Raw genomic sequence first — 21,005 nt, 5'->3', positions numbered from 1 at the left:
AAAAGTTTTCCTTAAATTCATCCAAGATTCAGAAAAAATAACAAAAATTGTGTTATACAATTGACAATAGGGAAATCCTATGTAAATACTAACTAATAATTTTCTTTGCTAAAAAAGTACTGACAGAGTAACTCTAATGTTTTGTTCTCTAATATTTTAAATAGAATCAATCAAAATTATAGCGTATTGTACTCTAAAAAAAAAAACTTATGCACAAAATTCACAGTAACTCTTGCAATTTAGAACATAGTAATCAAAGGATCTCGATCAATTTTGTGAAATCTAATAATTGTGTGAAGAAAAAACATATTACAATTCAATCCATGATCATTATCATCCAACCAACAATTCACATTGCCGTGTTATAAATCATTAAAACTATACCACATCCATCTAGTGCTCCTTTTTTAAAGCATAATTATATTCTTTTTAAGCTTCATAATTCAGTTATACTGAACTTTCAATACTTCTCCGGCAGCACCAAAGATACCTTCCTCAGTCACCCACTCAAAACAGTCACATTAGCAATAGAAGAAAAGAAACTAATAAAATAAGACAAGCAGTCATACAACAAAAAACCAAATAAAATAATGTACCTAACCTAATAACACCAATATCATATTTTTTTTAAGAGGTTATTAATATAATTAAAACATACAATTTGAAACTTCATATACAATTCCATTCCATTTGCAGAATACATGAAACATACAAATAAGACTTAGCTTTTGAAAATTCATTGGCTAAAGATTCAACTTAAGTTTGTAGAAGGATACTGTTGGCACAAGAGATTCACAAAATTATAAATAATAAAAATACACTCAAAAGAGAAGAAGTGAAAGTCTGATGTTCATTCTTAGAGCAGCTGAAATGCTTTGTATCTGATACATATATTCTCACAAAACAGAACAGTAGTTACTTCTACCCAACAAGCTTAATAGCTCGTATACTGATCATAAACACAAAGCTTAAAACACACTCGAGCAAGTACTAGTCAACACACTTACTGAACATACACTTACTGCAATGCATAAAGTATAAAACTCCAATAGAATTTTTGTCTTCCAGTTTGTCAACCAGCTGCCATGTATTGTTGTCTTCAATGGTGGTCATGAAATCTTTTATGTTTTTAGCCTCATTCATCTTTAAGGCTTCAAACTCCCACTTAAGGTTGAGAACCTACATTTTCTTGGTCCTCTCATTTCCAAAGAACTCCTCTTGAAGCTTCTCCCAAATCTCCCTTGCTGTATCCAAGTTGGAAATTCTCATAAAAACATCATCATCCACAACTGAGTGCAAGATGGTAAGAGCCTTTGCTCTTTTGGCAACTTGCTTACTGTGAAATCTGATCTGAGCAACAGTTGGATTCTCTTCCAAAGCTGGTGGTTCAGTTGTTTCCATTGCTTCCCAAAGATCAAAAGCTTTCAACTGACTTCTCATCTTCACAACCCAGATTTCGTCGTTCTTTCCTGTGAATACAGGAGGTGCTAGTAATGGAACATTGTTGGAAGCCATTTAAAAAGTTGGGTGTTCTGAAAAAGGATTGGGTTCTCTCAAACTCTGTTTTTGATTTCCATTTTCTCTCTACACTCAAGGTTCTCTCACAGTCCCTCATGATCAAATCAACTTTAGATACCAATTGTTGGCACAAGAGATTCACAAACCCAGAAATCAGAAAAATGCACTCAAAAGAGAAGAAGTGCAAGTCTAATTCATTCATACAGCAGCTAAAATACTTTGTGTCTAATATATATATTCTCACAAAATAGAACAGTTACTTCTATCTAACAAGCTTAATAGTCCATCTACCCATCATAAATAGAAAGCTTAAAACACAGTCCAACAAGTACTAGTCAACACACTTACTGAACACACACTTATTACACTGCATAAAGCATAAAAAATAAATACATATAAGAAAATTCAGCAACTACATTAGAATTTTCAGTGCATCAACAGATACCATTTGTGCTTTTGAAATGAATATATGTTCATAGTCTTTTTAACGTGTTTGAGAAAGGTTTGAAGTTTGATTTCCTCCTAATAAAAATTAATAAATTATTAATTAATATTTACCGTTAAAATAAAATAAAAATGTTTTTTCAAATATACTTTTAAAATTATGATTAATTCCTTTTTAATCCATCCATCAAATGATGTAAGATATCCTCAGTATTACTCCAATAAGATAATCAATTTTTAAAGTACACAAAAATTACAAACGAAAATACAGAGTTTGCATAAAAAACTCCATTGTCACTGATGGATATACAACACGAGGATGGCTAAGTGAGGTAGCTGACAGTGGGGCTTGGAAGTTGAAAGATCATGATATTGATTGATTTGACCCAATAGCTTTTTCTTTGGTCCAAGTATTATTCTTCTTAGCTTCAATGGAATCCCATCTTTTCTATCCAAAATGAAGGTTAGGCTTATAGAATTTTTGGATTTAGGCTTGGCTCTACAAACCATCCATTACTTACACACTTTTTTTATTTATGCATCATTAAGATTGCTTTCTCGTGTACTTGTGCACATATAGATCCTGTATCTCCCATTTTTTATATTTTTTTATTTATAAAAATAACCTTTTCACTAAGAATTTTTACTTTTCAAAATATAGTTATTTAAAATAGGTTTTCGGAGCACATCCTATCATGGATGATCATTCCATAAGATAATATTACATTAATAACTATTTCGAATAGTTGTCTGAACACCTATTCCTATTTCGAATAACTTACGGAATGATTATTTAGGAACAAGTTGAATTCTAAAATAGACTTTTTGAATAACATAAAATATGTTTCCAGAATACGTGTTCTCAATATTATTAACACTTTGGTTTGTATGTTCTGAAACAAATATACATATTTCCAAGTAATTCGAAAGTTTTATTCTATTATTATGAAACTCATATTTCAAAATGAAAATTATGTTCTAAAATGATCATTCCGTAATCAAAATAAAAGATTCCAAAATACTTATTCCGAATATGGTGGCCACTATTCCTCTTCTAGAAAAGATTGTCTATAAAATAAAAACTTAATAAAAAAATGGAAGAAAATACACCTGCACATTGATCCAACCTCATTTGAGTTGTGCATTTGAAAAAAATCAATCTTAGAGTCGATACAAATGAAGACGAAGAGCACAAACAAAAGTTTGTGAGATGATTATGCATGGACACAAATGAAAACCAAGAGGAAAACCTAACAGTGAAAAAAAACACAGATGGAGAACGAAAATGAGTGAGACTTCCTCATGGAATAACATGTTGAGGAAAAGGAAAATTATAGTATGAAAAAAATAGTTTAAAAATATTTAAAAATTAAGAGATCAAATATCTCAATTTGTGATTCACGAATTTTAGACATATATTGAAAGGGCCTCCTCATTTCCCCCCCGCATATTCTATATGCAATGTACAAAATGCCTATGAGGGCAAGCATATCCGGGACATCAACAACGGGTCACAATATTTTACACAAGAAAAAATAAAATGAGTCACAATATTCAATCAAAACAAAACGAATTGATAGAGTTGGATGAGAATTTAAATATTGCAAGTTACGTAGTCATGACTCACAATGACACTTGATGGATTTTCCTAGCAAAACATACAAAGGACAAAGACATCCTACTTAATTAGTTCCATCAACATTAAATAATCCCCTGATTTGAAGAATTGCAGCGGGATTTCCATTTGATCAGTGTCACTTCAAATTTAGTGCAAATTACATGCATGTCATTTAAGTTTGATAGCTATCTCTTTTGGGAGAGAGCAATCACACTTATTTATTTTATTTTATTTTAATGTTTCGATTTAACATGGGAATCCCCCAAATTTGCAGTTGTTTATATATTTATTTCTTGGTAATTTTGGAATTACTTTTGGTACCTTCTCTATATCGAAATATAACACTTCCTGATAACAAATTAAAGGTCCATATTCATCTCATTCAGGAGAATAGCCACAGAACATCAAAACCAACATAAAAGACGACAATAATAATAAGAGGCATCTCTAATAGTGTAATCATAGTATGGCCATTTAATTTATTTTTGGTGGATTTTACATACGAATTTAAGAATTTCAACAAGTTTTCTCTCCAATAATGACTCACAGTTCATAAGATTTGTTAACAATTTTTGTATAAAATTTGTCATGTGTAAAACTGCATGAGAATTGGTTCTTAAAAAATTAGTTGGCTTGTTAGAGAGTAATCTCTGAATATATAGATGTATTTAGTTGATTTTTCCCAATATATAATCTTTTATATACACAAATCTGAATATTAAATTCCTAACCACGAACCACATCACTAAAGGAGTTTGGATCTTCTCCAATTCCTTTTTTTATTTCTGTTATAAAGCTTTTTAGAAAATAAATGTCATTTTCCATTAAATTTGTATCATTTACATTTTATTTATTTTTCTAAAAGTTTATAAAACAAAAGAAATAAATAAGAAAAAAGGAAAGGATTCATTTCCTTATTGAAGTACACAGGTTATCTACTAACCATACATATCATATTGGTGATATATCTATCACATCGATATGCTCTAAAAATCATGATTCACACAAAAAAAATAAGATGCTCTAATAAGAATGGCCAATACACTTTGATATCCTCATTATCTTTGACTTTGATTAAACCACCCCAATGCTCCTCGATTTGATACACTCCTTAAACTTACTTACCAACCAAAGTAAGAGTTTAGACCAAGTTTGGCTATCAATCAGTGCTACCTTATATTACAAAACCAATCACAACACGACAACATCTCTTTCTCACACACCAGAGAAGCCAATTAAGTGTTCAATATTAAGTGCCTCAAACATCAAAGAAACAAAAAAGAAAGGCATAGAATTGAATTCCAGAGAGAGTCATGAAAACAAGCACTACTACAACTACAACCATATTAGCCATAGCCACCTCTTACTTGTTTCTTCTGATCACGCCAACCCAAAAATCCACGTACCACTCTCTCTTCATATCCGATTCCCTATCAGACAATGCCTCCATATATAACCACCTTAAAACTCTCACCCGCAGACCCCATGTCGCAGGTTCCAAAGCCAACGCTGAAGCTGCCTCATACGTTGTCTCAGTCTTCACCTCCTCATACATACCATCACACATAGTTTCCTACGAGGTTTCTCTCACGTACCCTTTGTCACGTTCGTTGGTTCTAATAACGAACCCTTCTACAACCTTCACTCTCCACCAAGAAACCTACGAGGGTGATCCTTATGCTGACGTGGCAGATGAGGTTGTCCCCACTTTCCACGCGTATGCCAAGTCAGGCACTGTGGCTGCTCCTGTGTGTTATGTGAACTATGGAAGAGTGGAGGACTATTTGACTCTGAAGGATAAAAATGGTGTGAATGTTTCAGGCACTGTTGTGTTGGCAAGGCATGGGAAGATATATAGAGGGGACATTGTGAAGAATGCTTATGAGGAAGGTGCTGTTGGGGTGGTGATATATTCAGATAGGAAGGACTATGGTGGTGAGGAAAAGTGGTTTCCTGATGAGAAGTGGTTGCCACCAAGTGGGGTTCAGGTGGGGACAGTGTATGGTGGGTTAGGGGACCCCACAACTCCTGGTTGGGCAAGTAGTAGTAGTGGTGATGGAGAGTGTGAGAGGTTGAACAAGGATGAGGTGGAGAAGGGAGGTGATGTTCCTCTCATACCTTCATTGCCTGTGTCAGCTGCTGATGGGGAGAAGATAATGAGGTCAATTGGTGGACCAGTTGCTGAGGATGATTGGCAGGGAAGCAAGGATGCCCCTATTTACAGGCTTGGACCAGGACCAGGAATTCTCAACCTTAGTTACAAGGTATTGCCATCTATCTTTGTCTAATTGTGCCAACTTTTTTTTTAGATGAATTCGGTGTATGTGCTAATGGAAAGTTGGAGACTAATGTCTTGAGGTATTAAAGATCCATTTAAGGGATTGACATTTCTTGACATATGATCCTTCATACATACAAACCTAAAAATCGAACCCGTGACTCTATGCTTAAAGGGCTTGATTATCTGTTAACTATATCACACCGTATTGTTGTCTAATTGTCTTTACTATTTACTGGAAGTTTGATTTAATTTGTTACTCAGTCGGTTTTTTTTTTAAATTCTATTTATGTTATCAATTATTGGGATGTGAAAATGTCATGTGCAAAAGATCCTGATTGGTAACTCAAACAATAAGAATTTATTGGATTGGCTAAGTACTAAGTGGATTTTTTGGATGTTCGTTTTCAGGGGCAGGATGTTATAGCCACAATTCAAAATGTTATTGGTGTGATTGAAGGGGCAGAAGAGCCTGACCGGTATGCAAGACATCCTCCTTTTATCATTTTGCATTCAGTAGGACAAAAAATTAGATTGTAATGTAGCCATGAGTGAAAGCTTTGAAAACATACATCTGGTTTAGTTACTGTTGCAATTGCTTGTAGATTTGTCATACTAGGTAACCATAGGGATGCATGGACATTTGGAGCGGTTGATCCCAATAGTGGCACTGCAGCACTGCTTGAGGTAACAATGGATTTGTTTGTAGGCATTGTTTTGCTTATTTATATCAAACCAATGGCACAAGTGACATGTCTCATGAAATTAGGTGGCTCAAAGGCTAGGGAAGCTTCAGAAAAAAGGGTGGAGACCTAGAAGAACAATTTTATTATGTAATTGGGATGCTGAGGAATATGGCCTTGTAATTTTCTTTACTTCTTTTGTCTCTCCTTGTTACTCACAAAGGTGTGTGCAACATGAAAGTTTGATAATGGTTATTGCCTCCAGATAGGATCAACTGAATGGGTAGAAGAGAACAGAGAAATTCTTGCTTCAAAGGCAGTTGCTTACTTGAATGCTGATTGTGTAGTAGGTGGACCAGGGTTCAATGTCCGTGCCACTCCACAGTTAGATGAATTGATCAAAAGAGCAACTCAGGAGGTATCACCAAAGTTGAACTAAAAATAATAGAATAAGCTCTTTTGTCCATAATCAGGGAAAGAAGATACATGATGGTGGCACCAACCACTTTGTTAGTATTGATTTTTTGTAGGTCAAAGACCCTGATAACTCATCACAGAGCATTTATGAATCTTGGACTAGTTCTGGTAGTTCTCCTCTGGTAAGCATATTGCAGCTGTTTACATCTTTATGTTATAAATCCAATTAAATACCTTGGGATCGGGCTGAGGAGAGAGTATAAACTGAGGGAAGACCAAAATCAACTCTGCAAAAAATTCAAGGGTGAAATGTGTTTTAACCCTCAAGATTTGATTAAAATAGGTTTTAGTCCTTATATTTAAAAAACAGTGGTTTTGGTCCATGTATTTCTAAAATTTGGTAGATTGATATATAATAATAGCGGAAATCTACCACATGTCAGACATACGAAACCAAAATCACTATTAATGATTTTGAATTTTGATAAGGACTAAAACTAATATTAATTATTTGAGGGATCTAAAACACATTCTTAGTTTGCGGTTAATTTACTTTGTGGTTAATTTGAACAATTAGCCAGTAATCACTGGGAATTAAACTTCAGAATAGCTATATATTCTTAATAATTAGTTACCTGTTTATGCTAATGAACTATTTCTCTACGTTGAAAGTTTGGGAGGTTAGGAGGTGGAGGATCAGACTATGCATCTTTCTTGCAGCATGTGGGAATCCCGGCTGCTGACATAGCCTTTGGAGGAGGTAACAGACAAAACTCATTGTTTTGATCATTAAGATGTTGATGCATCATTATTCTCATGTCTGCCATGCATGTCATTGTTCTGGTCAAGCACGTAACAAAATGAAAGAAAGAAGTCACAATACTTTTAGCATAATTCAAATTCAGAGAATAAAAATTCAAATTCCATATATTTCTGAACAACAACTCAAACAAGGACAAGACAGATTTTGATAAATCAAGTAATTTGAAAAATTGTTAATTGATGAGAATTATTATGACCCAGTATGGAAAAATATTCCTATAGTTTGTCTCAATGTTAGCTACTAAGGATATATCTATTCTTGAATTTTAGTAGGTTAAGATCACTATACACTTTAAATTAAATCCAGAAGGATAGATACATCATACACCCTATTTACACACATTACTGGAGCCTTATCCAACTAGGTAATGTGTTTAACTACATAAGCAAACTTAGGATGTGACGCCTAGAAGTAACATTTTGTCACCAATGAGTGGTAACCCCCCATTTTGTCAGATGTTGCAGGATACCCGGTATACCACTCACTCTATGATGACTTCGTCTGGATGGAAAAATTCGGCGATCCTATGTTTCAAAGGCATGTTGCAGGTTGATCACGTAAATTTCTTTTATAGTTTCTATATATGCAGGTTGATCACATAAATTTCGTTTTGAAAATAATGAAGATTTTCATACATATATAACTTTTTTTTGTTACCATAGATATGAAGATTAAAGAAAATTTCAACATGGTAAATTTTCCACAATAAGAAGACACTAACACACACACACAAAGTTACAGAAGAGATTTTTTTGTTACCATGCTTCTTTTAGCAAGCCTTAATTAAATCTCACTGTGCATGCTTTATTACTAGTCGGTAGCACGGATCTTAATTCACTTATCCCATAATTGCTTATGCTGTGGAAAAACAGCTGCAAGTGTTTGGGGTCTGGTAGCACTTTGGTTAGCAGATGAGGAATTCCTACCTTTTGATTATCTATCTTATGCCAAGGAGCTCCAGGTGTGCCTACAATTCATTAGATGGTGATTTAATGTAATTTTTTTCAAAGACTGTGCTCACTGAATTTGAGAGAATGAAAGATACTTTACAACACCAAATATTTAAATCACAGCTTAGCGTGGAGAATCTGGAGGATGAGATTTCAAATAAAGACATAAATTTGTCACCTATATTCAAGTCCATCAAGGGGCTTGAGAAAGCAGCAATCAAGATAGATAGCCAGAGAAAGGTATGTCTTGAGTATTCTTTAAATAACCAAAATAGCATAATGGTTCTTGTGCTAAACATTCAAACGTGATTGTTCAGGAAATAGAAGCTGGTAAAGGTTGGATAACAGGGAAGAAGGACCACTTGAGAGTGAGAGAGCTGAATGATAGATTGATGATGGCTGAGCGTGCATTCACTGACAGAGATGGCCTCTTTGGAATGTCATGGTATAAGCATTTGGTAAGTTGTTTTCAGGGGAGGTGTTAACCAATAACCAATGATATGTAAAGATTACAAGCGGAGGCAACTCTAGATTACCAGGGATAAATTAAAATGTTTTGATAATAAGCCAAAGCAATATCAATCAAAACAAAAGAAAAAGATGGATGACCAATAAGGTGTAGTATGATTGACAAATAATCATGTCCCTTAATGTGTTAGGAGTCTAATCTCAAGACACCTGTGTATTGAAGAGAGCTTATGTTGGAGGAAAATTTGGCAATATATTGGGAGAAGTCAATTTCTTAAATGTATCTTTATCATGAGGGATTAGTCTGTAGTTCACGACCAAAAGATTTCTTAGTTACAAACTGCACCCCCTCCCCCCGGAAATATGTTAAGAGAAATCAATTTCATAAATGGATTTTTATCATAAGCCATTAGTTTGTAGTTCATGATCTGAAAGATCTCTTACTTTTACCCTCTAAAGAAAAGTCAATTTCTTAAATGTATCTTTATCATGAGGGATTAGTCTCTAGTTCATGATTGAAAGATTACAACTACACCCCCCCTCCCCCCCCAGCTTATGTCATTTTGTGTTGATGTAATTATCTATTAGAACATTTTGTTAAAGTTATCCAAACATTTAATAATGAAGTCTTTTTCCCTTTAATTCCATTTCCCTGCATTTTTCAGATTTATGGACCATCAAAACATAATGACTACGGCTCTCAATCTTTCCCTGGAATCGATGATGCTGTTAAAATGGCCAAAAATCTACATACTGCAGAATCGTGGCATCGTGTACAGCACGAAGTTTGGAGAGTCTCAAGAGTCATCAAACAAGCCTCGCTAGTTTTATTCGGTCTACTATCATGAATATCAATTTAGTTGTATATTTCGATTCATGGTAAATTATATCTCCGTAAGAATAAATATGTATATATGTGTGATGATTCATAAATCTCAATAACTCAAAAGAAGAGATTTAGGATTTTGTTTTTCCCCGCTTCTCTCATCTGTCAAATTCACTTCGCAATTCGAATAACAAGTTGCAAAATATATTTTTTTCATGCATGGTACAGAGGCTGCCATAGTTCTGTAATAAGAAGCCAACACGTAAATCCCTGATCCGAATTAGATCGTTTTTATTGTGTTTGTAAATATTACGTTTCTTTATGAACCTTGTCATGAAATGTCCCTATCATCACTTTTGCACAATGCTTGCGTATATTTCCTAAACATCTCTGATGATTGGTGGAAACTGAACCAGAACCTCGCACCCAAGAAAGTAACAAGCACGGAATTTTCATCCATGGTCTGAACACTAATTCATTTTTTATTCCTACTTCCTATCCCTATCATTAAGCACATATTTGGATTTCTGTCCAACTTGTTATTGCATAAATTCCCAGACAAATCCAATGATCCAACGCAAAATTAAGGAGTAGACGCTATTTCAAACATCCTTTTCTATCAACATCTGTTTGAAACGGATACAAAAACATGTTCTAATACATTATACATTTAAAGGGGAAATGATTTAAATACAAAATTCTGTTTTTTGTTGGGTCGAAAGTATAGAAATCTGGTCACAACAAAATTTGGCCGTGAGGAAAAGACGGGAGAGAAAAAATGAAAGGTGAGATATTTGATGTTCAGTATTTATTATTTAATGAGGAAGAAGCTGTTTAACTAACACGTAGGTTGTAATCTTCATTCCAAATAAGATTTTAAGCCACTTTTGCTTGTCACTTCACTTAGAAGGCTGACATACATTTTGGCAGACACGAAATCCAAGATGTGAGAGAAATTAGCGTTGGTGTTATCAATTGTCATATGAAATGATTAATGGCAACTAATTAATTGGAACCACAAGACTCAGACATCATAAGAGAAATCCCTCATATGATTGATGTGTTTTAAGAGACCACCCAGCCACCGGGACAGGGCCGGCCAAGAAGGCACCTTCAAATAAAACTGAGGTCTATCTAAAAATATCAAAATCCCATTTTTTTCCTCGAAAATGTTAGTACATCATATTATTATCAATATCACACAAACATATTCAATTGTTAGACGAAATCTGCTAGTTAAGTATACACTATACAGACATAATCTCACCAACTACTTGTTCCATTAACACTCGAGGGTTAAATTAAAGATTATGTCAATGAAACTACCAATAATTCCCCTGTTCATAATACCTACGGGTACAGATCAGGTGTACACAAAAATGGAAAAGTATACAGAGAGAAATAGGGAGGGGGGGGGGGGGGGGGGGGGGGGTCTAGTGACTACCTGCTGGGTTAGTGCCTATAACTTAATTTTGTACAATTTTAATACTAGGATTTGACACTACTCATGTACAAAAATAACCAAAATGAACTTTACTTCCAAACCTTGATGGCCCCATCTCTACCACTTGAAAGTAAGAGTCTCTGGTTTAACTTGATAGAAGCCAAAGAAACAATAGAGTCCCTATGACAACCGCCAGAATCAGTGGCAGCAGCTGCAAGAATTGCCTTTGCTGTCAGCTTGATTGTAAGAGGACGTCTTTTTGTCTCCTGTTTATAAGAGTAAAAGATAAAATTTTAGCTGCGTATATTTCTATATAAGTTGGAAAGTTTATGGAGCTGCAAGCAATATCCAACAGCATTTAGAAGGCACCATGAATTTAACCCGTAAAACATTCACAGGGATACCAGAGATTTAGCCATTACAAAACAAAATTTATTGAAGAATGTAAAGCTTCCCATCACCCATGCTTTAATCTGTCACCCTATCAAATGTTGATTCCCTCCTGCAGCCTATTATTTATTTTCCCTTGTTCCCCCTCATCAACATTGTTTCAAAATAAATAAATAAACTTCTACAAGGGACACATGATGTAGAAATGACCTCTCAATTTGATTTAGAATGAGTCATTCACAACAATATTTTCTCGAAGTTTCTAATTCTATAGGTAGAAAACTGTGAAGGATGACTTTGAACAAGAAAAAAAAATCATGAAAACTAATTATTTCAGAAAACATTCATCAAAGGATAGTTGAGTATGTCTAATTTCTTGATTCGTTCAGCAGATGAATCATTAGCTGATCCCTGGCAGTTGGGACAGAAAACATAGAGAAGAGAAAAAAAGAAGGATGGTGGAGCTGAACCAACCAATAGTAAACTACCCAGGTCATCATCTCAAGGATAGTTAAGTACCTAAATTGATATTTTATTCAGCCCTACAAACCATAATCCAGCTTTTGTACCTACCCTGATTGAGAACCTCCCTGCTCAAACAATATCCATGCACAAAAGAAATATGAAGTTGATTACACAATCTACTGAAACATAAATTACCTGTACAACTTGCACCCCAAAACTAGATTTAGTTTCATAAAAATCATCATTTCCTATTCCTTTTAAGTTTGGTCCACAAATACAGTAACTTCTGTCAGGACTGCAACAAAGAACACAGATTAATTCAATCAGACCATTCTTGCAAGAAAAACAAGTAAACAAAACTGAAAGTCCAATACAATACCTGTAGTGATCCCACCGACGTATCTTTAAATCAGTACCTCCAGTCAATAAATCACCCCCAGGCAAGGGAAGTAATGAACGAATACCAGGAAGACGAGGAGGAGGTTCATTTAGCTCATCAACTCCATACTTGCGATTAACATTTCGTCTTAGATCTGATTGGGAAGTTGGCTTACTTGAAGGTCTGGCCAACGCCCAGGGCAGATCAGACATTTCAGCATCGCTGTCATAATTGGCCGTCCTTAGGACCTGTGAGAAGATATGTTAATTGTACAAGACAATAATCAGAATATTATAAATATTAAATATTACATTTACGTATGATTCAACAAGGTTACATGTGATTAAACATAGTAATAGTAATCTGGGCACAGGTTTATGCAATAAGCCTTATGGAACCATCTCATCATAAATTTAAGTTACACAGCAGGCCAAGTACTAGTGATAAAAAAAAAAAAAAGATGGAAAACTTCATTAGAAAACCATATTTCTCAGGATACATAGAAACTTGAACTTAGCTGGAATATTTGTTGGTACTGCATTTCGTTCTACCACATATTGCTTTTATTATCTATAAACAAATATAAAACAGTAACCTCATACCTGGTGGCAGCTCGCATTCTCTGCATTCCAAAGAGAAACTTCATTGCAACCAGCAGCCACATAAACAAGGGGCCTAGCAGCTGAAGAAACAGAAGCATTTGAAGGAGGAAGAAAGAGGCGCATCTTTTCTATAGGGCAAGCAAGAGAATACTGCCAAGAATTCACAGGTATAAGAAACCTCAGATCCCAAAGTGTAATAACCCCCCTGGATGACCCTGATACAAACCAATTACCACAAGGCCCTGATGCCAGAGAAGAAGCATAGCCCTCCTCAGGAGTAGCTTTAAGAGTCCAGGTATTGGAATTGGACCTAGTATCCCACAGATGAATGCCACAGTTCTGGGTGCTATACATGATGGTATAGTTATCCACAGGGCAATTCAAAAGGTTGAGTATGGCACCTTCCTTAATATCCTTCTTTGTGATATCAGCAATACCAGAATATTTCTCAACAACATTTCCTAGACCTCTAGAGATATGATCAACAGAAAACATATGAATAAATCCATCAGACGCTCCAATTATAACTTGTGCAGAACCTGGAAGCATTGTTGCACACAACACACGGCTTCCCTCCATGTGATAAGTTAGCTTTGACCTGAATGAAATGTCCTTTTCCAGCTTTCTGGAATCCCAAATCTTTACTGTAGAATCATCAGATGCACTCACAAAGAAACTATGATCAGCAGATATAGCTATGTCATTGACAGCTGAAAGGTGCTCCTGGAGGTGTGCAACCAACACCCCACGGGGCCTCCAACCAGAGTCGGGGATGGAAGCTCGAGCAAATGATGGAAATCCAGATAGATCAGTTTGGGAAGTTGCATCTTCCAATGCAATTGAAGTACCTTTAATATTAGCAGATAATCCCACATCTTGAAATGTGTTATTAACATAGGCTGTCTCATTTTCCCTGGCTTCTGGTTCATGTACCACTCGATGGAACTGTTTAGAACCATTGCTGATACTAAAAGAACCTGAAAAGAGCTTTGGTGCTGGAACTGAATTAGCCAAATTAAAGGACTTACTAAGTGGATTAACCCAAGGCATTGCAGATGAACTAACACCCAGAGAATTCATTGGCAGTGGAGGATCAGATGCTGCAGGAGGGATTCCCATTCCTCGCCTGTCCACACTGAAGGAGTACAAAGGTATGCCTTCTGATGGCTTTTCATATGTCAAACTGTTCATACCACTAAAATGTGGTGACATAAATCCTGAAAACTGTAACTTCTCTGAGCATTGGGTATCACGATGTACCACATTATTGCTATCATTATGCATAAAGGCCCCCATATCTCTCAATTTTGCCTCAGCTTTGTCACAACCAGTTATCCCTGGCTGTTGGAAGGCAGTGCCAACTGTTTGTTGAACCCCATGACCTTGTTGCTTGTCACTCCAGTTCTTTAATGAATCCAACTCATCAATTCCTTTTTTCAGTAAATCAATTTCCCATAGTTTAGATTGTGAAGAACTATACCATATTTTTCTCTGTCTTTCTAACATGTCAGAACTCCTGGAGTTCTCCAAGACTTCAAAAAAAACCTGTCTTGAGACAGGAGGTTTTAAACATGAAAGCAGAGCCTTCTCTGAAGCAAGAGACACAGGTTGCCTGCGGAGGAAAGGCCGTATAACAGGAGCAAGGAAAACATAAGAATCTACTGCACCCAAGTTCTCACTGCTAGCCGCAATAAAAGAGACAACCGATCTCCGCACCCATTCACTAGGATAACACAATAAAGGAAAGGCGCGCTCTATCATTTGAAGCAATATCCTCTTCCGGAAGAACCCGCTTTTGCATAGCATAGTCATACATTCTACAGCTTTAACAATGACAGCTTCTGTCACGTCACTTAAAGCTTGCTCAATGTAAGGTAATAAATATTCCTCAACACTTCTTTGGCCCACAAAAAAGCAGACATAAACTATCTTTTCGTAGAATATTGTCCTTAATTGCTCATCCCGATCATTTAAGAAAGCAGGAAGGATAGGTAAAAGAGAGTCATTACTCTGTCTCACACCAAAAAAGCAGCACAGTTTACCAATATCCTGAAGAAGTGCTCTCCTTATATTTGGGGTTTGCTTAGGACCCATAACAAGTTCTTGGACAACCTCTGCAATGGATTTCCTCAGCTGCAGAAGTTGGGCATCACCATTTATCCTCTTCAATCTTCCAGAACTATGAGTGGATGATGTCAATGGCTTCTGTGGTGAACTCAATTCATCAAGGACACCTGCCTCACTCAAGCATATTGAGTGTATCAGGAATCCATAAGCAGTCAGTGCCAGCTTAGCTATATTGCTGGCATAGCATATCCTCACACTTTCCTCTGGATCATCAGGAAGCATTGAAAGCATTGGAAGAATATACTCAGGAAATATTTTTGCATCACTGGGAGGAAAATCCCGCACTAAGGGAAGAATGTCACACAAAGTCTCCAAAGCAGCACAACGCACAATTGCTGCTGAATCAGAAAGCATCACAATCACATAAGGGATAACACGCTGCAAACGATCTTCATCATCAATATATAGGGCAGAAGCCTTCAACAAGAGTACAGCTGCCCTCCTCAAGTGAGGCAACTTGACATTTCGTATGCAAGAGCAGAGCAAAGAAGTTATCAGAACCATGCCTTCACATCTCATACTATCCTTTGGTAATGGTAGAAAAGGCATTCCAAATGTATCTGATTGACTATCATACTCAGACATCAATGAATTTAAATCATTCATAGTAACACTTTTCAGAAAGGGATGGTCATTTCCTCGAAATGCATTGGAGATAGTTTGAAGCAGTTTACCAGTTTGCAAATTTTTTAGATTTTCAGGAAAGGTAGAATTATGTGCATTTTCTGCTACATGCGATTGATTATTATTTTTTTTAGCATCCCTCAGTAGGCTATTAATATCACCTAGAAGTTCATAGTGATCATGGACTAAGCCTTTGCCTATGTCCTCTCTCTTCATCAGTGAATCATTCATGAAACTCACACTTTCTTTAGCAACCATGTTTTCCAAAAGTTCACCAGAATTAACCCCTGCATCATCAGATGACTTATTGTTCATCATTTGTTTAAGTATCTCCGGAAAAGCACTTTGGCATAGTAAAACCTACAGTCATAGATTGGTCGATGCAGTCAGGTAAAATAAGTAGGTGTTACTGAAAGCATCTAATCATTAATGATATAAAATATTTCAGCAAAGCCATATACCCTCATATCAGAATGAAGAGGACTCCAGCATCGGTAAAAGTCATGCAGAAATGGTGAAAAATAGATTGGAAATACAACTGCAGCATATTCCTTCAGATATCTTTCAGCAGAAAATCGAGACTCTGGTTCTAACTGAATCATGTGTAATATCATCTTACGGATTCCAAGATCTGGTATCTGCATCCCATAGAGAATACAATATTTAAAATATTAAAAACTGAGTCATTTAAATGGGTAGGGATTATCCCTACTGATGGGACTACGGGATTACCAAACAAGACTAATGCACACACACAAAAAAAATTACTTTTTCAAGATGCTGACTTGGATCATATTGCCCTCTGCGATAAGCAAGAAGCTGAGACAGTTCAAATAGTGGCTGCCCCTCAAGGAAAAGTTCAGCAACTACACACCTGAAGATGCAAAATGATATTTGCAACTTAGAAAATAAAGAACAAAAGCATAACACAAAAAAAAGTATTTTAGAAGATGATATAACTACAGCATTGCATCAGTTACTGCTTCAACAAAATATATCCTAGAGAGTTCAGGTTCAACATAAATTTATACAGAAATCAAATCAATAGCAGACTAAAACATCAGTATCTCACCATAAATACAGCAGTACAATGCCTTGCAGATCAATTATTTTGTCCATCACTTAGTCAGTTAATTAAATTGCGCAAAAATATTCGTATTTGCAGCCTAAAATATGGATGGTTTAAAGACTAAAACATCTTCAAAATTAAGATTCTTGCAGCAAAGAATGCTCACCCGACAGCAAATATATCCATATAGGGTTTTAAGGGGGTGTCTTGTGCCACCTGCATCTCCCCTCCATGTTCATAAAATCTCTGACACGCCACAGCCCCAAACAAAAAATGAATGAAAAAAAGAAACAAATAGAGAGGAAGTTAGTAACATTTTATCATGTTAGGGTTTTATGGAAGTTAGTAGCACACTTCAAGGATTAACATTTTTCCTCACTAATTGCAACTTTTAATTTTAATCAAACAAAAAAGGTCATGACAAATTTTGTGCAATAAAGGTAAAAAAGACACCTGTACAATAATTTTTGCAATAAAGGTCAAAATTGTTAAATCTAAAAAAAAAAATCTAGAAACTGGACATCTAAGACCATGGCAGATTTTTTGTTCACCTCAGTTTCAATTCTCAAGACAGATTTGTCTTATTTATAAGTCAGTGACAAAAAAATATTATAGCTTAAGAGTCTTGGTTGAATGAAAACATCAAGGTCATTAGCTGAATTCATAATTGAATTAAGCCTCTAAACAGAGGGTTACCTGGTAAGCAGTTCGCTTGCATCTTTATATTAAAACTTGTACTAATTAAAAAAAAGGGAAGGAATAAGAGAAAATACACAGCAACAACATATATAATAGTTTCACAACACCAGATGTAGATCTAGCTTCTAACTCAATTGTAGCAAAAACAAATAAAATAGACATAGAAGGAGGAAAAAGAAGAAACCTCAGGTGCAAGATAACAGAGTCTTCGTCCACCAGTGTCAAAGAAAAAAGAGAAATCGGAGGGGTCATCATATGGAATGTAAGTGGGTTTGAAAGATGCAAAGTCAGCAAGGTAAAGCCAATTGGAGGACGTAATCAGCACATTCTCACACTTGATATCACCTTGAACAACAAAATGAAAATTTATAGCATCAATGCATTGCATTGACAATCAAGGGTTGGATTCAGTTAAATCAAGACTTACCATGGCACACTCCGTTCTCGTGGCACTGTTTTACAGCTACAAGCAACTGCAGCATATTACCCCCAAACCAATAATTAATTAACACAAGACGATAAAAAAAAAAAAAAAGAATATCCAAAAAAAAGACTCATCATAAATAAATAAGAAAGAAAGAGTACCTGAAAAGCCAACCATTTCTTCTCAACGAGACTAAGAAAAGGGCGCGTGCTTAACCTATCATGCAGATTATGGAAGAAAAACTGTCTCAAAAGATATGCTGCTTTATCTGTTTCTTGCCAAAACTGAAACAAGAGACTCACACTCAGTTTTCTCAAATGAATGAATTAAAGTGCATGTTTGGTTTGAAGTTCAAAATGTTAAATGTTGAAAATATTTCAATACAAATCCAACTGATGAAAGCAAAAACCAACAAGTTGTTGGTCCGAGAATAGTCCTGGGCTCAGTCCCTTGAGCAAGGTATCGGGTTCGAGATGAAAAAAAAAAAAACATGATTGGTAAGTCAGGTTTTCCGTGGAAATTACTCATCAACAAAACTTTTATATACTCCGCACCAATGCCATGGTGACCCATTGAATGGATAAAAGCAAAATGAAAGTAAAAGCAAGGGGTTTTGATCAAACGTAATTTTGCACCTGAGAGCTAAAGATGAAAATGAAACAGAATTATAATTGAAAACCTGAAAGGGCCAGACGTGAGGGTGATCGATGGAGGTGAAGATGTGTTTGATCTGAGAGAGACGGCGCTCGTAGTCGGAGAGATCGAGGAAATCGCCGCGCTTGAAATAGACCTTGACAAGGACCAAACCCTCGTCGTGTTTGCACTGAATCGACTTGAAGAAGCGACCGCGACCTAAAACCTCCTTCAGAACCAGATTGTACGTCGACGGCAGCTCGTGTAGGTAGTACTCCGAAGCCGATACTTGCGTCGTGCGCGCGATTTTGTTCCCCATCGCTTTCACTCCATTCTCAGTTCAAACAATCAATAATCAATTAATATAATATACGTTTCGGATAAATAAGGGACTGTTTGGAATGGAACTCTCCAGTTCCAAACTCGGTTTCGATGAATCAGAATCTCATATCATTCTTTGCGTACGGTTCGGGATAACCGGTTCCTTCATTTGGATTTTGGACTGCAACCAAGTAATTTATGTTTTGATATTTTAATTTTAAAATCAGTTGGTAACAAAATTAAGGTCCCGTTGAAATTTGTAAAAACTAAAACTAGTTGAGTTTCAGTTGCTAACAACCCTAAATCCACTCCTCAAAAGCAAACCAATAATGTTGATTTCTTTGCTTTGAATATTAAGAAAAGCATAGAAACAAATGAGTCACAATATTGAAAATAGCTAGAGGTGTTTCTCCACTAGTGAGGTCAAGAAAAAAAGTTGAGGGAACCAATAGCAACATTCACTCTAACGTCAAACACTGATGAAAGTAAAGTACATTTTAAGAGAAGTCAAATGGTAGAAAAAAATAATAAATGCTAGAAAATCTGGATTGAATCAAATAGATAGATTCTCAAACATAAGATATGATTCTTACTTCCCTTTTTAATTGTCTAAGTTAACTTTCAACAAGAAATAGAAGCTACCTATGCTTTTGCTATATAGGTTAAAGAGTTTTATTCAATAATAATGCGTTAAAACCAAACTTTAATTCTTTCATATATTATGTTTTGACACAAGAAAAATGAAACACAGTGGACTACTATCATAATATTGAGAAGATGGCGTTAAATTATTTATACATAGTATAAAATTTTACATGGTCAATCAATCAAATTATCATAAACATGTATTAAAAAAATTATTGTTAAAATCAACAATCTGTACATATCAATCTATAATTAGATAACAATATTAAAAGAAAAACTTAATAGTTTATCCAATGTTATGTTCAATATAAAAGCATTGATTCATTACATTATTTCATGGTTCCTTTCCTAATATTCACCGTCCAAAACTAATGTTTTACTTTTGCTTGATATTTAATTAACGCTTTTTTTTTAAGATTTAACTAGCCCATTTACATCCAACATAAATAGATAATAATATTCGATAATCAAGCACTACATCCGCTGATGTTTATATTTGGCAATTGGCATGACATTGGCTGCTAATATTCTTTTTTAATCACGTTTATGCTTCATTTGGTTGTGTGAAAAGAAATGGAGAAAATGAAATAAAATAAAATAGAGAAAAATGTTTGAATTATAAAAAACGTGAATTCCACATTAAGTTCCACATTAAACGTAGATTACACTTTTAAACACATGCAAACTACACTTCTACAAAATTCTCTTCCTTCTCTTTTCCATAGTAACCAAACAAGGGGCTAAGTCTTTTAAAAAAAATTACCACTAAACGTAATAACACCAAGAAAATCATTGGTCGACATAGTGGTAAGAGTTTGGATCATCTGTTTTAATCTTGTACTAAAAAGAACACCACCATCAATTTCAACAGTAAGCAATAATGTCATGTATCATGAAATTCAAGATTAGTATTGCTTAGTTTCTATCTGAATGGATTTTTGTTTTTCTACAACGTGCAAGAAAAACTAAGGGCACATTTTATTACTCTTTTTAGCAAGTATCATATTTATCATTTTTTTCTCCATACTTATTCATTTTCTTTTTATCTCTCTCCTCCCTCTACCCAAAATGGGGCGGACGTTTATAATTTTCTAAAAACAAGTAAGATGAGAAAACATCCACCTGTTTTTGTTTGTTTTTAAAACAGTTCACAAACAA

The 21,005-nt window shown here is 35.2% G+C and overlaps 2 protein-coding genes across 4 annotated transcripts; one reads left to right on the top strand and one right to left on the bottom strand.

Annotated features, from left to right (window-relative positions):
• The first annotated feature begins 4,619 nt into the window (after positions 1 to 4,619).
• LOC114407598 (probable glutamate carboxypeptidase LAMP1) lies at positions 4,620 to 10,124 on the top strand. Of its 3 annotated transcripts, none has more exons than XM_028370781.1 (12): positions 4,631 to 5,844; positions 6,270 to 6,337; positions 6,464 to 6,545; positions 6,628 to 6,720; positions 6,807 to 6,959; positions 7,072 to 7,140; positions 7,631 to 7,718; positions 8,246 to 8,329; positions 8,654 to 8,742; positions 8,855 to 8,971; positions 9,049 to 9,189; positions 9,865 to 10,124. In XM_028370781.1, exons 1-12 carry the CDS (start codon positions 4,894 to 4,896, stop codon positions 10,045 to 10,047), a joined length of 2,118 nt encoding a protein of 705 aa, XP_028226582.1. In that variant the 5' UTR covers positions 4,631 to 4,893; the 3' UTR covers positions 10,048 to 10,124. The 3 variants fall into 3 exon arrangements, with proteins under 3 accessions (XP_028226590.1, XP_028226582.1, XP_028226574.1); XM_028370773.1 differs by having other exon boundaries at positions 4,633 to 5,844; positions 8,237 to 8,329; XM_028370789.1 differs by lacking the exons at positions 9,049 to 9,189; positions 9,865 to 10,124 and having other exon boundaries at positions 4,620 to 5,844; positions 8,237 to 8,329; positions 8,654 to 8,775; positions 8,855 to 8,945.
• A 1,042-nt stretch (positions 10,125 to 11,166) lies between these two features.
• On the bottom strand, positions 11,167 to 19,505 carry LOC114407591 (serine/threonine-protein kinase VPS15-like). The gene is made up of 11 exons (XM_028370761.1): positions 18,928 to 19,505; positions 18,410 to 18,532; positions 18,252 to 18,297; positions 18,009 to 18,169; positions 17,292 to 17,371; positions 16,825 to 16,930; positions 16,518 to 16,694; positions 13,306 to 16,416; positions 12,704 to 12,951; positions 12,520 to 12,619; positions 11,167 to 11,735 (listed from the first exon to the last, which is right to left on the bottom strand). The coding sequence occupies exons 1-11, from the start codon at positions 19,198 to 19,200 to the stop codon at positions 11,559 to 11,561; spliced, it is 4,602 nt and encodes a 1,533-aa protein (XP_028226562.1). The 5' UTR covers positions 19,201 to 19,505; the 3' UTR covers positions 11,167 to 11,558.
• Positions 19,506 to 21,005: the final 1,500 nt, after the last annotated feature.

The sequence above is a fragment of the Glycine soja genome, chromosome 1 (genome assembly GCF_004193775.1).
Source record: "Glycine soja cultivar W05 chromosome 1, ASM419377v2, whole genome shotgun sequence".
In the NCBI taxonomy this organism is placed as follows: domain Eukaryota; kingdom Viridiplantae; phylum Streptophyta; class Magnoliopsida; order Fabales; family Fabaceae; genus Glycine; species Glycine soja.
This window is presented reverse-complemented; position numbering and strand designations above follow the sequence as displayed.

Excerpts from the sequence above, each read along its gene's own strand:
- LOC114407598 (XM_028370773.1), top strand. The coding sequence starts at position 4,894 with ATGAAAACAAGCACTACTACAACTACAACCATATTAGCCATAGCCACC. Across the intron at positions 6,338-6,463 it reads GGGGCAGAAGAGCCTGACCG|ATTTGTCATACTAGGTAACC; the intron begins GTATGCAAGACA and ends AATTGCTTGTAG. Across the intron at positions 6,721-6,806 it reads ATGCTGAGGAATATGGCCTT|ATAGGATCAACTGAATGGGT; the intron begins GTAATTTTCTTT and ends TATTGCCTCCAG.
- LOC114407591 (XM_028370761.1), bottom strand. The coding sequence starts at position 19,200 with ATGGGGAACAAAATCGCGCGCACGACGCAAGTATCGGCTTCGGAGTAC. Across the intron at positions 12,620-12,703 it reads CGTCGGTGGGATCACTACAG|TCCTGACAGAAGTTACTGTA; the intron begins GTATTGTATTGG and ends TCTTTGTTGCAG. Across the intron at positions 11,736-12,519 it reads TTGGGGTGCAAGTTGTACAG|GAGACAAAAAGACGTCCTCT; the intron begins GTAATTTATGTT and ends TCTTATAAACAG.